The following is a 14781-nucleotide window of genomic DNA, read 5'->3' on the forward strand; positions in this document are numbered from 1 at the left end:
TCCATGACTAAAGAAAGTGTTCTGATCCGAACCGTGAGTCATGTGATCCGTTGCACCCCTACTAGATAGATAGATAGATAGATAGATAGATAGATAGATAGATAGATAGATAGATAGATAGATAGATAGACAGACAGACAGACAGACAGACAGACAGGCAGTTAGGTAGGTAGGTAGGTAGGTAGGTAGGTAGGTAGGTAGGTAGGTAGGTAGGTAGGTAGGTAGGTAGGTAGGTAGGTAGGTAGGTAGGTAGGTAGGTAGGTAGGTAGGTAGATAGATAGATAGATAGGTAGGTAGGTAGGTAGGTAGGTAGGTAGGTAGGTAGATAGATAGATAGATAGATAGATAGATAGATAGATAGATAGATAGATAGATAGATAGATAGATAGATAGATAGATAGATAGATAGATAGATAGATAGATAGATAGATAGATAGATAGATAGATAGATAGATAGATAGATAGATAGATAGATAGATAGATAGATAGATAGATAGATAGATAGATAGATAGATAGATAGATAGATAGATAGATAGATAGATAGATAGATAGATAGATAGATAGACGTGATCTACTCTTCTCACTAAGCCAATGTGTGTTTGTTTCAGGTGTAGAGTGCATTTATATTGAAAAGCAGACAGGCACCTCTTACGTTTATGCGCGCTTGGTACTCGGCGCTACCGGCCGAGTTGCGTGCGACGCAACGGTACACTCCCCCATCCCGGATGAGCGGGCTGCTGACGTTGACGTGCGACACGGTCAGGCCGTCCGACAGGGTGTACTGGCTGGTCTTGTAGGTGGAGTCCCGGACCACAGGCTCGTCGTCCAGCGTCCAGGTGATGGCGGGGGGCGGGGCTCCTTTGGCGCCGCACATGAGGGAGAAAGGCTCGCCGGGGTTCACCACCCGCTCGCTGAAGGAAGACACGATACGAGGAGTACCATCTGAGGGGATAGTAGAGAGAATGGAGAGACACAGGTGAGGAATCGGACAGAAAGCTTAATGTGGATATATATTATAGAGACTATATAGACTATAACAATATCTCTAATTCATTTCTAAAAGCCCAATGATTTGTTTTGTGGATCTATCAAAGCATTCAGATAAAGAACGACGAAAGTACGACAGCAACCGTAGGAGCTTCAGTTACAAAGCCCATGGTTTCCTGGCATTGTACTGCTCCAGTGCTGTCATAAAATGCCTGCCCAGTTTACAGAATCTGGACTTCCTTGTGACCATCTCGGTCCACCTACCCTCTAGCAGAATAATGGAAAAGTCCTGAGCGGTGTGGCCCTTTCGGGAGGCGAAGCACTGGTAGGCCCCGGAGTGGAACTTCTGTGCCGCGGTGATCTGCAGCGTGTCGTTGTGTTGCCCCTGGATGGAGATGTGCTGGTCGGGGAGAATGGGCTCGGTGTTCCTGTACCAGCTGATGGTGTATTCAGGAGAGCCCTCCACAGTGCAGGTGAAAAACAGTGTGCTGCTGATGCCTGTTTTCAGGTTCTTAGGCGATAAGGTCACACGTAGTGGATCTGAGAGGAGGAAACACGGGGGTTAGAAAACAGGTCAGTTTAAAGATAACAATAATTCTTGTGGTAAAATATAATAAAAAATGTAATCTATCGTGTTGTATATTTTCTGTGTCTATGTTTCACTGAAATCAGTTCCTGTTGTGTCATTATTATATTACATGTCATTTAGCTGACGCTTTTGTCCAAAGCGACTTACATTTTTAGTACACTCAGCATTTATGAGGGGCCATGAACCGGCAACCTTCATGTTGGATAGCCCCTGCTCTACCACCTAGGCCACACCCCCCATACTGATATACAAATAGAATTATTCCATCCACCGAAGAGATTCCTTTTTAGATCATTATTATTTTTGGGGATTTTGGTGCAGGTCCGAGGACAATCTTTAATATAGCAAAAAATGTACAATTTAAAATCCATCATAATAATAGTTATGAATAAGAAATAACCTTTTTTAAAAATACATGCATTTCTACACCTTCTACATGAATCTTAAATCATTAAACTGGGTTTACAAATGACACATGGATTCATACAAACAGTATGTTCATGGAGATGGGGGGGGGAAGAGAGAGTACAATCAGCAGTGGTGACTCAATCAGTTTGACACACTCATTAAAAAAGCAGCTGGAGTTATCTCTTCACATCTCTGTCCACTGTGTGTGTGTGTGTGTGTGTGTGTGAGAGAGAGAGAGGGAGAGAGTGAGTATGTACATGTGTGTGTGTGCAAATGTCAGTGAGCAATAAGGCAGCTGGTGGTGTGTGCTGGGGGGCAATGCTGTGCCTCCCCCCCTCACCCTGTCAGAGTCACAGAGTGTGCTGCCATGATGTGCCCACTGGCAAAGCCTTCCGCCCCTCTATTCTCCCCCTCCGTCTCGCCTTCCTCCGCTCTTTGTTTCTTTGTATACCTAACACAATGTATATTTATCTCCGCCACGCTTATTATCTTGTTATTACATTGTAGATAATGTCATTCCAGCACTGTCTGGTTGTCTGACCGGCCCCTCGGTGACCCCGCGTCTTTATCTCCGTCGCCCTCACCCTCTTTCTCTCTGACGGTGAATGGTGCTGGCAGCTGTGTTATGGATTCAGTCTCCGTGAATTACGGCCCTGTCTCTCTTTTTGAGAGCTGATACGACGGGGCATCATAGAGCTCACACACGTATGTTACAGACACACTCGAGGTGTGACTTATACGTGCGCCTCGAACCAAAAAAAAGAAAGAGATTTGTGAATGTGTCTGTCCGCCAGGGTGATTCACAGAGGAGACAGTGTGGGAGTCTGTCAGTGTCTTCGTGAATGTGTGTGTGTGTATGTGTGTTTGTGCTCACACACCTATAACGTGAAGCTGTCCAGACACCTCCTTGGAGCCAAAACTGTTGGTGACCTCACAGGCATAGCTGCCACTGTCCTCCAGCCTCAGGTCGCTGATGGTCAGCCCCGTCAAACGCCGTGTCCAGCGGGCATCTGAGGGCAAGGGGCGGCCATCTTTCAGCCAGCGCACGGTGGGGCTGGGGTAACCTCCTGCGGTGCACGGGAGCTCGATGCTCTGGCCTGCCTGCACCTCCCCTGCTTGGAAGCTGTCCAGGATGGTGGGCGAGGACTCGTTGGGGTCTAGAGAGAGAGAGAGAGAGAGAGAGAGAGATGGGATTAACAATTCCTCAGGACAAAGCGAACCATGAGAGCAGCTTGAGGGAACTGACAACGGCGACCTGCTTACCCATCACGGAGAGCCTGGCTCCATTGCTTTGCCGCGTCTCGCCGCTGTACTTATGCTTGGTGATGCACCGGTATGTGGAGAGGGCGTCCTCCTTCTGAACGTCAGAGATGTAGAGAGCTCCGAAGGAGGTGAGAGAGAACCTGTTACCTGAGGAAGACACATTCAGTAAAGGTTAATTCCCCCAAAGAAAAGCATCAGACAAACAGAAACAAACGCACACATGAAAATGATCATTCTGCTACAAAGCTTTTGTGCTCATTGAAAAAACCACATTGTGTGACGAACAAACAGCAGCCGGGGCAGTTGGCCCAACCTGCCTGATAATGCTGCTTCCCAAAACTTGGCACTCTCTCAAGGCCTGGAGGACACACAGCGGTCACTTACACCACCCGTAGACGGAGCAGAGGAAAGATTTATAGTCCCCTTTTAAGCACAATGTAAAACTCTTAAGCGCCACACTATCATCGGCAAACTATCCAAACGTTGGTTTTCTCCCTCGCACCTTTCAAGTGCGGTGATCAAGTGCGCGACTGAGTGACGGGCGCCTGCCCGCTCTCGGCCTGGCGTTTGTTCTGTGTTTCACATTTCATGCTGCTCAGAGAACCGTGGTTATGTGGTAACAACCTGAAAAGTTCACGCTGTGCCCAGGAGAACAGAAGCAGAGGGAAGAGAGATGCTTGTTTGCAGTGAGCACCAGTCTGCACAAGGTATTCTCTGTATAAGTGTTAATACTGCATATTTTGTCTGGCACACGCACACACCGGACACACACACAGACACACACTGTACACACACACAACACATCCCCCTTCACAGTTTCACTTTCTTCTGTTTGTGGTGGTTTTGGTATCTTCTTGAATTCACTGGACATTATATCCGAAGGTCAAACCAGTCGTTATCTCCGTGCAGAAAGTTGCATTCTTATCTGCGTTTGTTATTTATTTAGCAGGATTACGCAAAAACAGTTTACAATGAAACTTGGTGGAATGTTGCAGTCAGGAGATAACTAATAACATCTTGGTGCGGATCCTGATCAGGAATGGATCCAGGATTTACTTTTTCACTTTCCTTAACATTGAGAGCGTTTTTGTCAATGCATTTTTCCGTTGATAGTAATTCATGGATTTTATTTTTAAATCTGGTATGTTTAGTCTTCTGATATATATGAGTGTATGTATTTTGGGGTAGATCCAGATACAAATCTAAATCTAGAAAAAGTACATGTGATTCAATGAGGTTCGGAACGTGGATTAATTGCAAAGTTTACATATCAGTAAGAGTTCCAATAGTTGCTTCTTTAGTTTATAGATCTTTTTCCAGCTCTTGACTGTCACCTGGTCTCTTTCAAGATCCAAGCATCAAACCGACGGCTGAACGTGCTGCATTCACCTGCACCTGTGTTTATCATCATCAATATTTTACCTACAAGCCTCGGTGTTTGTCCGGGTCTTGCCGAGGGTTGAGTGGGTAAACTGAAGGTAGCAGTTATGGGCCGTGCGGGTGTTTGCATGGAGCGTACTGTACGACCTAAGAGGAGGCACAGGCTGCAATTTCACAGCAGCCTTTGTTTGCCCCCCAGAACGAAGCCTTACAGGATAATGAGCACTTTAAGACTGCTACACCCACAACACCGACGACTCGCCTGTCACAACACTCTGACATAGGCAGAGGGGGGGTGGGGGGTGGGGGGGATCTGTCACAGCCACACTTTCTGTCTGCAGCAGCCGGCTGAATCCATCCAGTCCACAGCTACTGAAACAATGCAGATTACACAATATCACATTATCTCCCTCGCTATCTGTCCGGCTTAGCTGTGTGGTTTGCTCATGGAATCACTCTGTCGTTATAGTCGACTCTCTCTCTTCATCCCTTTGTGTTGAACCCTCTGTCTCACCCTTTTCCCTCTGTTTCTCTCCCAGCCTCTTGCCCTCGGTCTCCGAGTGGCAAAGTGGCAGACAGAGTAAAATATTAATTACTAAATCACTGTGCTCCCTCAGCTTTTATTCATGCTGACTTGACTAGATAACGAGAAACAGAGCCAATGTGCATCACACCCGCTCGTAGTCACACACACACACACACACACACACACACACACACACACACACACACACACACACACACACACACACACACACAGAGCAGCAGCAAAAAATGCATACATGCCTGCATACAGGAACTATGAATTGCAAAATGGTTGGCAGTTGTTGTTACATAATCCCCCCCCCCCATATGAGGTATAATAACATTTGAACACGTACATGTAATTTGCCCACAGCTTCAACAAAACAATATTATCTTAGTATATAAGAGTGTGTCTAAAAAATGTCTGTCTTTCGGTAAAATGCATTTTTGAGAAAATAAAAAAAAGAATCGCAACTGAAACCAACATCATTTTTTTGCGTAACACTGATTAAAACAAAGTGACCATTACATAAGAAATTAGATCCTCCAATAAGCTCAGCAGGAACTGTTTTTATGGTTAAAGTGTTTTTTTTATCAACTATAAGTGGTTCTTTCAGCCGGGAGGAGAACTCTATGAAAGAGGCTGCGTCTCCTAGAGGACGGCGCCATTGTTGATCGTGTATGAGTTTGGTCAGAGTCTCAGTGAAAGTCATTCATGGAAAAAATTGTGCAAAATTGTTTGTGATTCCTGGCTGCAGAAGGGGTCCCAAAGGGGGAACTACTTTAAACTCAGTTTTTTGTAAGTGTAGGATCAGGACAATGATGTGGATTTGTGACAGGAAAAATGTAAAACTGAGATCACTAGAAATTATTCTCAGACGAATATGTTAAACATACATTCAAATCAATACAAATATTTGTATCGTTTAAAAGTGATATTTTAATTTGATAATTTTTCATATCAATGAAAACTACAATTATTTCACCCACGTTTTAATTAAGTTAATTTAATTAAATTTAATTTCCATCTCTTTATATTTTTAATAACTAAATCCTTTTTGGATTGAGGCCATTTTAAAAATATGGAGTGCATTCACAATAACACACACAGACTCACTCCTATTCAGCAGATTCAGGGAAAACTTACAAAAAGTCACCTGTGAGCAAAGCACTTAACTCCACCTGCCTTCTCCTGGGCCGTTACCCTGTGTGACTGTGAGCTGCGACGCTCTGTGACGTGGAAAACAAGGCATTGCTCAAACTAATCGTGCTGTTTGTCCTCAGCAAACCTCTCTTGTGTAATAGAGGTTTTCATTCATTTAATTTTTTTTTAATCCGACAAAATGCCTGCGGCCTGGCAGTCACACAGCAGACCAGACCTACTGCTCTGACAAATTCCAAAGAGCAGGAAAGAAAAAGGGGGAAACGATAGAAGTGTAAATGTGCAAGATGGAGAATAGGAAAAAATAAAATCTTGACAGAGTCTATAAATAGGATATATACTGTAGCCCGCGTGTGTATGCATCTGTGTGTGTATGTGAGTTAGTAGCAGCCTCATTTTCTCACATGCAAATGAAGGCGTCGGCGCAAAGATAACGAGGCCCATATTTCCACCTCCTCAGTGGGGCCATTATTTATTGATGTTCTGCATCTTTCTCCCTCCCTCCCACTCTTCATCCTCTCCCTGTTGCTATGGTCTTCTCACTGCCGTCCTGTTACCAATTCAACGCACTTTCAGCAATTATTAAAGTGCGGCGTGTTTACAATCATCAAGGAGGCAACAATGAAATAAAAACCTGTGTCGCTTGACTGGAAGGGGGAAAAAAGGTAAAGGTGAATTGGTGAAATTAATCCAGAAATAAAAGCGAGCATGAGAATGAAGTTGCTAATAATAGCTTTCCAGATGCTGCTCATAGTTACACACACACACACACACACACACGAAATATAACACATTGTCTTTTACTTCCTGAGCATATGTGTGGAGTTTGGTCACGTTCTGCATCTCAGAATAAAGTTAACAAGCTTTTAAAACCCTCAGCACTAAGATGTGGTGTGTTTCACTTTCTCTGGGAAAGCAGATAAAAATACAAAAAAGGCTCTTGTTCATTATCAGTTTCATGCACAGTTTGGAAACTACCTTGGGCTTCTGATTGGGCTCTTGGAAGAGAACCTGGCCTGCATGCGTTACAGGGGCAAATCTCTTACTTCAGTCAATTTTGGGACAAAACTGTTTTTCCTCTCGTATACATCTTTAATACCAACTTTAGCGGTTATACATGGGTGTTTTAAACATGGGGGTAAACCTGCTTTAAGAAAAGTAGTGATTGAGTTAAGTAGAGGAGTTTGCCTGTGTGTTTTTCCCCCTTTGCATCATGGTCAATGCCACAGATGAACAGTAAACCTCTCTCCTGGCTGTGGTACCAAATCAGCACATTCACCCAGGTTCACCATGTTTCCATCACCGGCGATTGGAGCCATGAGTGGATGAAACCTGCGTCTCCTGCTGAGTCATTTGAGTAAATGCCGATGAATTCCATGCCCATTGCAGACAAAAGCCAGATGTTAGTGTTTTGTAGTGGATGTTTTGATCAGTGCAAAAGGGGCTTTATCAACAAATTTCTTGTGATACTAGCCTGTCCAAAATTCATACCATCTCCTGTGGATAAAACAAAACAGGGAGTGCAGGAACATGCAGCACTGAGTTAAAAACCCAGCTGTTCCTATGGGAGTTCCCAGTATGGACTCCATATATAATCAGTTTGGAAAAGGCTAATGAGCAATCGAACTCCCATCCTTGTTTTCCTTCTGGCGGATCACTACAGTACAATCTGATCCCCGGAGTCTTTAACTTGCCCAACACCGCTGATGGTCAAAGGCAGTGGTTTCTCGCCTTGAAGGGGGTTTCCCAGTTAAGCTGTTAGTGTATTTTCACCGCTCATTATGATGACTGTAAGCCAATGCAAGGAGAGAATGTGTCAAAGCAGCAGAGGGTCAGAGGTTTCACTCCTCCACAAACTGACAAGAGCGATAGATGCCTCCGGCCCGACGGGTTTATCCATCACAGACATGTGGTCTGGAGTTGTAAGATAACGACTTTGACTCTGAAAAACTGAAGGCCTGAAAAGTGTTCATTTCAGAGGCATCACTGGTAGGAGCTGAAGTATCAACACATTAGATGAAGCTTTATTTTGAAAAAATATCCCTCATTTGATTTATATAGAATCTTATTATATATACAGTAGAGATAATATAAAATAAAAGATTATGTTTTTCTTTCTAGCGCCACTAAACATCATTCCAATGATGCTTTAGTGGATGTGGGTGGGGGTCTGTACCCAATCCCAGCTGACACTGGGCGAGAGGCAAGGTATACACTCTAGATAGAGCGCCAGTGTATCACAAGGTCAACATACAAAGACACACAACCATTCAAACTCACATGCACAACCTTAACCCAATCCAATGTGTTTGGATTGTTTGAACCAAAGATTCCTGTGTGAATGTGAGCGTAAATGGACGTCCGTCTCTGTATGTTAGTCCTGGCCCACCTGTCCATGGTGTGACCCTCCTCTTGTCAATGGATACATCCCTGTAACAATTCTTGTCTTGTAAACTGATTTATTTTCACTAATTAATCATGCAACTTTAGAAAATGAAAGAAATAGATCAGGAATTGAACCTAAGGGTTTGCAAAAGTAATAGTTTGAGCTTTAAATATCCACAAGACCCTGATCGATACTAATGGATGTGAACTCATGTGACACTTGAACTTCAATGTTTAGCCATTGGTATTTATTCATTGTTATTTGACAAACAAGTTTATTATAATCCTCCGGTCAACACATTAACAATGCGTTGTTGAAACAACGGGTGATATTCAGAGAGTTTGACGTTAAAGAAATTGCATTCTGTACGTCTGCCTTCTATCGGCGCTCTCAACGGCAAGATGTGGTGAGGAATTTGAAAGAAGGTGAGAAGAGTGAGAGGAGGAGGAGGACGAGGACGAGGACGAGGAGGAGTGGATCAAAGACTTGTGACTGTCACAGAAAGAAGAAGAAAGAAAAAGGGAAAGAAAAAAAAACGCAGTGAATTCCGAAGATATTTTCTGTACTGCTGGAAGATGCTTGGTGCTCACAAATGCAGACATGCCAGGCGCACACGCCTGTAACCGGAAAGGCACACACACACACACACACACACAAACACACACACACAAATGGGAAAAACACCTACCAGGCTTAAAATAGGACAAAAAAAATGTCCCTGCTGGAACGAAAAATAATAAACTATGCGGTAAAATTAGCACCGGGGACTCGGCTGCAGAGAAAACGGGTTAAAGCAGGAAAATCAGCAACATTGGACTGACTGACTTGATTTAGAGAGGAGAGAACGAGGATGGAGGGAGCTGAGGGAAAAACAGTAAAAGGGTGGAAAGCGAAGGAGAAGATGGAGGGTAAACCGAGGAGGAGATAACAGTCCACGTCTGTGTTCTCGCCTCCTTTCAAACCTTTATGCAAAAACAAGGGGGGGGGTGTTGCATCTGTATTCAAAGCGAGAGCCCACTCAGACTCCCTTTGCTCTCTCTCTCTCTCTCTCTCTCTGCTGTGTACATTAAAAAAGCCCCAAGTAGAAGCAGGTGTCAGCCAATTAAACATATACACTTTCCTGGCTTTTATTCCGCGGCACTCTTACTTAACATCTATGAATAGGAGCCTCTTAACTCCCTTCAATTCACATTCAGAGCAGCTTTTATTGGCACAACTGATGTGTAACAACTGCGGCTGCATCCCCCCCCCCCAGTGAAGGAGACTTTGTTAACACGAGCAAACGGTTCACACGGAGCGCGATGAGCACAGCGTCGCTATTTAACCAAAAACCCCACATGGGCAATATCTGTACATCAGCTTTGTTTTCTCCCCTCTTGCATCCTCTCTGTGGTTTTGCTCATTTTGTAGACGGGAGGAAGAGGAGGAGGAGGAGGGTGGGTGGGAGGGGGGTGTTGAAGAAGCCGCAGCTCTGTCATGTTTTCATTAAAAAGCCACGCTCCACTGTCTAATCCTGACTGCTGTCCTCTCTCCAAACCAATCCTGACTGCTTACCTCATCTTTCAATCATGCTCTTCCTCTCCCTGACCCTTCCTCCCACTGTGGCGTGTCGTACAGTGGAGGGGATGTTGGAAAGTTGGGAGGCGGCACGGAGGTGAGGAGCAGACTGAGGTGGAGGTCGAGGAGGTCGAGGGCGAGGGAGGAGATGGAGCAGACAGACAGAGAGAGAGAGACAGAGAGAGAGAGAGAGAGAGAGAGAGAGAGAGAGAGAGAGAGAGAGAGAGAGAGAGCATGAGTCCGGCTTCTCCACTGAGATGGGACCACGTCTCTTCTGCTCCGCTGCCTGCGCCGTCCCAATTTGCCCCAGTGTGACTTTCAACAGTAAACACTGGGGGAGGGGATGGCGTGGGGTGGGGGGGGAGGCCTTAGGAGCGGCTGAATGGACAGCCGTGGGAAGGCCATAAAACTGTATGCAAAAAAAGGACGTCGTCTGCGTAGATATAACTCAACGCAAACACTGCAGAGACGCCGTGTTTCCCCTCCATAAAGCCGCCCCAAACCAGACCGGGCACGACGATGCTGCATAAAGCTAAATGGACCATCTCCGATAGAGACAGCGCTGAGAAGATTAAGCATCAGTCGAAGCATCAGAGGAAACGGAGAGGGATGGTGGGGAAAAGAGGGGTGGGAGTATTGGAGAGAAAATGGGGAGAGATGTAGAAATAGGGCTCCATTATTCATGACGTGTGTTTCATGTGCTTGGTGACATCTGGGACAGCAGTGATAATGAGAGTCCCGGGAGAGAGGAACACACACACGTGCACACACACACACACACACACACACACACACACACACACACACACACACACACACGCACGCACGCACGCACGCACGCACGCACGCACGCACGCATGCACTGCACCATACCTAAGCGTGCCACCACGGTCCAAAAACCTCCCCTCTAGTGTATATCCCATTAACTCTGTTAACTGCACCTGCACCAAGGCTTAAACACCCAAGTAACTTGGTTCTTTCAAAAATGTCACTCAGCAAAAGTAAACATCCAGCAGGGAAAAAGCTCCCGCCCCTCCACCTTGTTTTGACTTAGCTGCAGATAAGAGACAGAGCTGGATATAGGCTGTGTGTGTCTGCCATCATATGTGTGTGTCCGTGTGTGTGTGTGTGTGTGTGTCTGTGATGCAGTGTACTCCAGCTTAGCCCATAGCCCGGGGCAGTGAGCTGCATTAGTGGCACTGAGTGAGCTGCCTGGTCCCTCCCTATTAGAGTGCTGGTGGCAGAGGAGTGTCACTGCCCGGCAGGACGAGAGAGAGAGGAAGAGAGAGAGAAGGAGAGAGAGAGAGAGAGGGAGAGAGAGAGAGAGAGAGAGAGAGAGAGAGAGAGAGAGAGAGAGAGAGAGAGAAAGAGAGAGAGAGAGAGATTAACTGCTAGACACACACACACACACACGCGTACATTTACAGTGTTTACCAAAAGGGATTGTTGAAATCCCCACACGCCAAATGACTATAAATACTCTTGGAACAATAGAATCAAATATCATCATCTCACCTTTACCAAAGTCAAACAACAGAAATCGACAACATCATCATTGTCGTCAACTGTGACATCAAGAGTCACATGTCAATAAAAAGCTGGTCTGTGTTACACGTTAAAGGTCGACTCTGGTTTCTTCCTCTTCACAATAACAACCAGTGAGGAAAAGTTCAGTGAGCAGGAACTCAAATCAATTATTTCACTAAAAAGAAGCAGTTCAGCAAAACCACAATGCTGAAGTAATCTATTACAAGAAAATTCCTGCAATATATGATTCCTTTTGATTTAACATGCAAGCGTGATTTCATTGGTGTAGCTGTATGTGAGTAGGAGCATATTAAATCATATCTTTGATTTAATAATAATAAATAAAGGAAATAGTATTACTTGTAAGAGTATCAACATGTGTGGTGGAAGAGAAGTAGTAGAAAAAAGAATTCTCTAGCCAAAGTGGAGAACATTACTCCTTTTTTTTTTTTTTTTTCCCTGTGCTGATGGAGTTGACGCTTCACATCCCTGTGACCAGATGTTTTTATTCACCTCACAAACACGTCGGATTATATTCCATCAGAACACAATGATGTTCCTTGGAGTGTTTACATGTTCTCGCTGCATCGGGTTCCTGCCACAGTCAGAAGGTGAGCATGTGACCTGGAAACCTCCTGTAGGTGTGAATCCTCTCATACACTGGGGACCGACCCAGGGAGCAGCGGAATAAGACACCAATCAATTATTCAATCGATGCCAAATATTCATATTTCGATCATCGAGTTTGACTTTGTTTCTTCTCAAATGTGAACATGTTTTTTTTAAGTGCACTACAATCACAAATCTAATATTTTTGAGTTTCTCAGTGTTGTGTGGATGAAACAAGTAGAACATTTCACTCTGGGCTGAGGACAATTGTGCCTGTGACATATTTGGATATTTTCCCCCATGGCTCAAACCATACGACCATTACCGTCTGATGGATGGATTGAGACATCTTAAGAGACTTTTACTGTCGGGAGAAACAGAAGGAGCAAACACCTCACCTACTGTCTGCATGTTGAATTATTGACTTACCTACACGTGGCGCTAAGCACACACACAAACAACAGAACCAGGAAACATCTCGCTCTATCCCTCCGCTGTTTCTGTCACATTTACACCCAAAGCAGCAGGTTCGAGCCGTCCCCCCCCCCCCCCCCCCCTGCAGTCAATCACAGCCTGCAGTGTTGATCTGACCTCTGCGTGTGTTTGGACAGCGAACACGGGGCGGATCAATAGGCCTGATTGAGAGGTCATGTCGGAACATGGCACACGGATGACCACCAGAGATTCCATTTGATCCATGATCACGACACCGTTGAGGCCTATGCTGACAACCAGCCAGGGTAAAGAAAATCTAAATCACCACGTCACTAACTGTGAAAACACTATATCACTCTCTGACGCAACAAATCACAACGTGGAGGGTATGGATTTCACGACATCATCAACAATCTCTGAGTTATTTCCCTTATCTTTTCTTATCTTATCAAAACACTCATTAGACATCTTATCAGATTTATATTTTTAGTTGGGAGCGATTTAATTGCTGGCTATTTCGAATTATCCGATGAGATCTGATGAAAGTTTGGAGAACAATAGTGGAGCCACACTTCAAACCAACAATTTCAGAGGATTAGAGGAGAAAATCTCTGCCGTTCATCATAAGACACAGAAAACATAAAGAGGGGATATCAGGGAAAAAACTTCCTGCCACTGACGCTAAACTGTTGAGTCTAAATAAGCATTTTCCTTAAATGAAATTTCTTAGAAGAGCCTGCTGTAATCTCCTCACACTAATCCCTCGTTCTTCAGCCTAAACAAAAGAGTGGAGGGAAAGAAAGAAAGAGAAAACGGGTAAAACCGCTTTATTCAAATCCTATTTCTTAGCCCAATCCAGACCATATAAGGCTTCCAGCTCTCTTTCTTTAAGCCTTGACACGAGCCGTCCAGCTCTCACTTTCAGAATGACCCCGGGCTGGGGTTAGAAGTGACACCTGTATCCTTTACACCAGTATTTAAGTACAGCATCTGATAAAATACTGAAAACAAAGCTATAATAATTGATCGAATCAAAATAAATTGTATTTGTACAACCCATACTCACAAATCATAGTTCGCCACATAGGGTTTAACAAGGATCGATACTCTGCCCTTAACCCTCGATTAGAGTGAGGGAAAACTACCAAAACCAGAGAGAATCATAAATGATGGATCTCTCTCCCAGGTCGGACAGATGAATACAAAATAACAATATAAAAAAAAAACCTCATGAATTCATGAGAAAATCTATTTTAAGTGTACTTATACAAAACAAAAATGGCATGATGAGTTAGGACTAGGGCCTGTTTTCGAGGGATTACTTGGGTAAACTTTGGACTGGTTTGCATGTTCCTCGAGATTTTTGGAAATTTGAATTACGAGTAAATATAGGTCAGTAAGATTAATAATATTGGTCTACCAATAAGCTTGGACCAGACTTATAAGGACACCAAATTGAAACATGGAAAAACCTGATTTATTTAATACTTCTGTAGTTTTTATATAGCAAACAAAATTTTAATCTTTGCTTTCCAAGGAAAAGTAAACAAGGACTATTTGAGATTTTCTCCCTCAGCCTTATAGTAGCCATTATAGGATGTTATTACGACCAACATAAATGATGGTCAAAGCTCTCAAATTAAACTGTTAATCCAGGTGATACTGAACTAAACCAAAAGCAGAGTCCTCCGCCTGTCTCCCTCTCTCTGAGTCGTCTTATTCTCACACAGCCGTGGCTGGAAGGGTGAGAGAGCGGCCAGCTTCCTGTCAGAGTGACGTGCTCGCAGGGGCTTTCCCTTCTCTTCCTCTTTCACTGATTGACACTGATACACTGATGCTCTGTGGACGTACTCATGCTGCATGTGTGTGTGTGTGTATGTGTGTGTCAAGGCTTGTGTGTGCTTGATGTAGACACAAAAGGGAAAAAAGGCGAAGGAGAGTGGCGGCGGCGG

General features: G+C 44.3%; 1 protein-coding gene across 1 annotated transcript in view; it reads right to left on the reverse strand.

The window, feature by feature from the left end:
• Positions 1-14781, reverse strand: part of LOC133018991 (cell adhesion molecule DSCAML1-like) — a 56220-nt gene that overhangs the window by 23158 nt on the left and 18281 nt on the right. The window contains exons 4-7 of the mRNA XM_061085331.1: positions 3249-3395; positions 2864-3142; positions 1253-1528; positions 647-943 (exon numbers count right to left, since the gene is read on the reverse strand). Of these exons, the coding sequence (XP_060941314.1) occupies positions 647-943; positions 1253-1528; positions 2864-3142; positions 3249-3395 (999 nt within the window). The remainder of the gene's footprint in view (positions 1-646; positions 944-1252; positions 1529-2863; positions 3143-3248; positions 3396-14781) is intronic.

Source organism: Limanda limanda, chromosome 14, assembly GCF_963576545.1.
Source record: "Limanda limanda chromosome 14, fLimLim1.1, whole genome shotgun sequence".
In the NCBI taxonomy this organism is placed as follows: Eukaryota; Metazoa; Chordata; class Actinopteri; order Pleuronectiformes; family Pleuronectidae; genus Limanda; species Limanda limanda.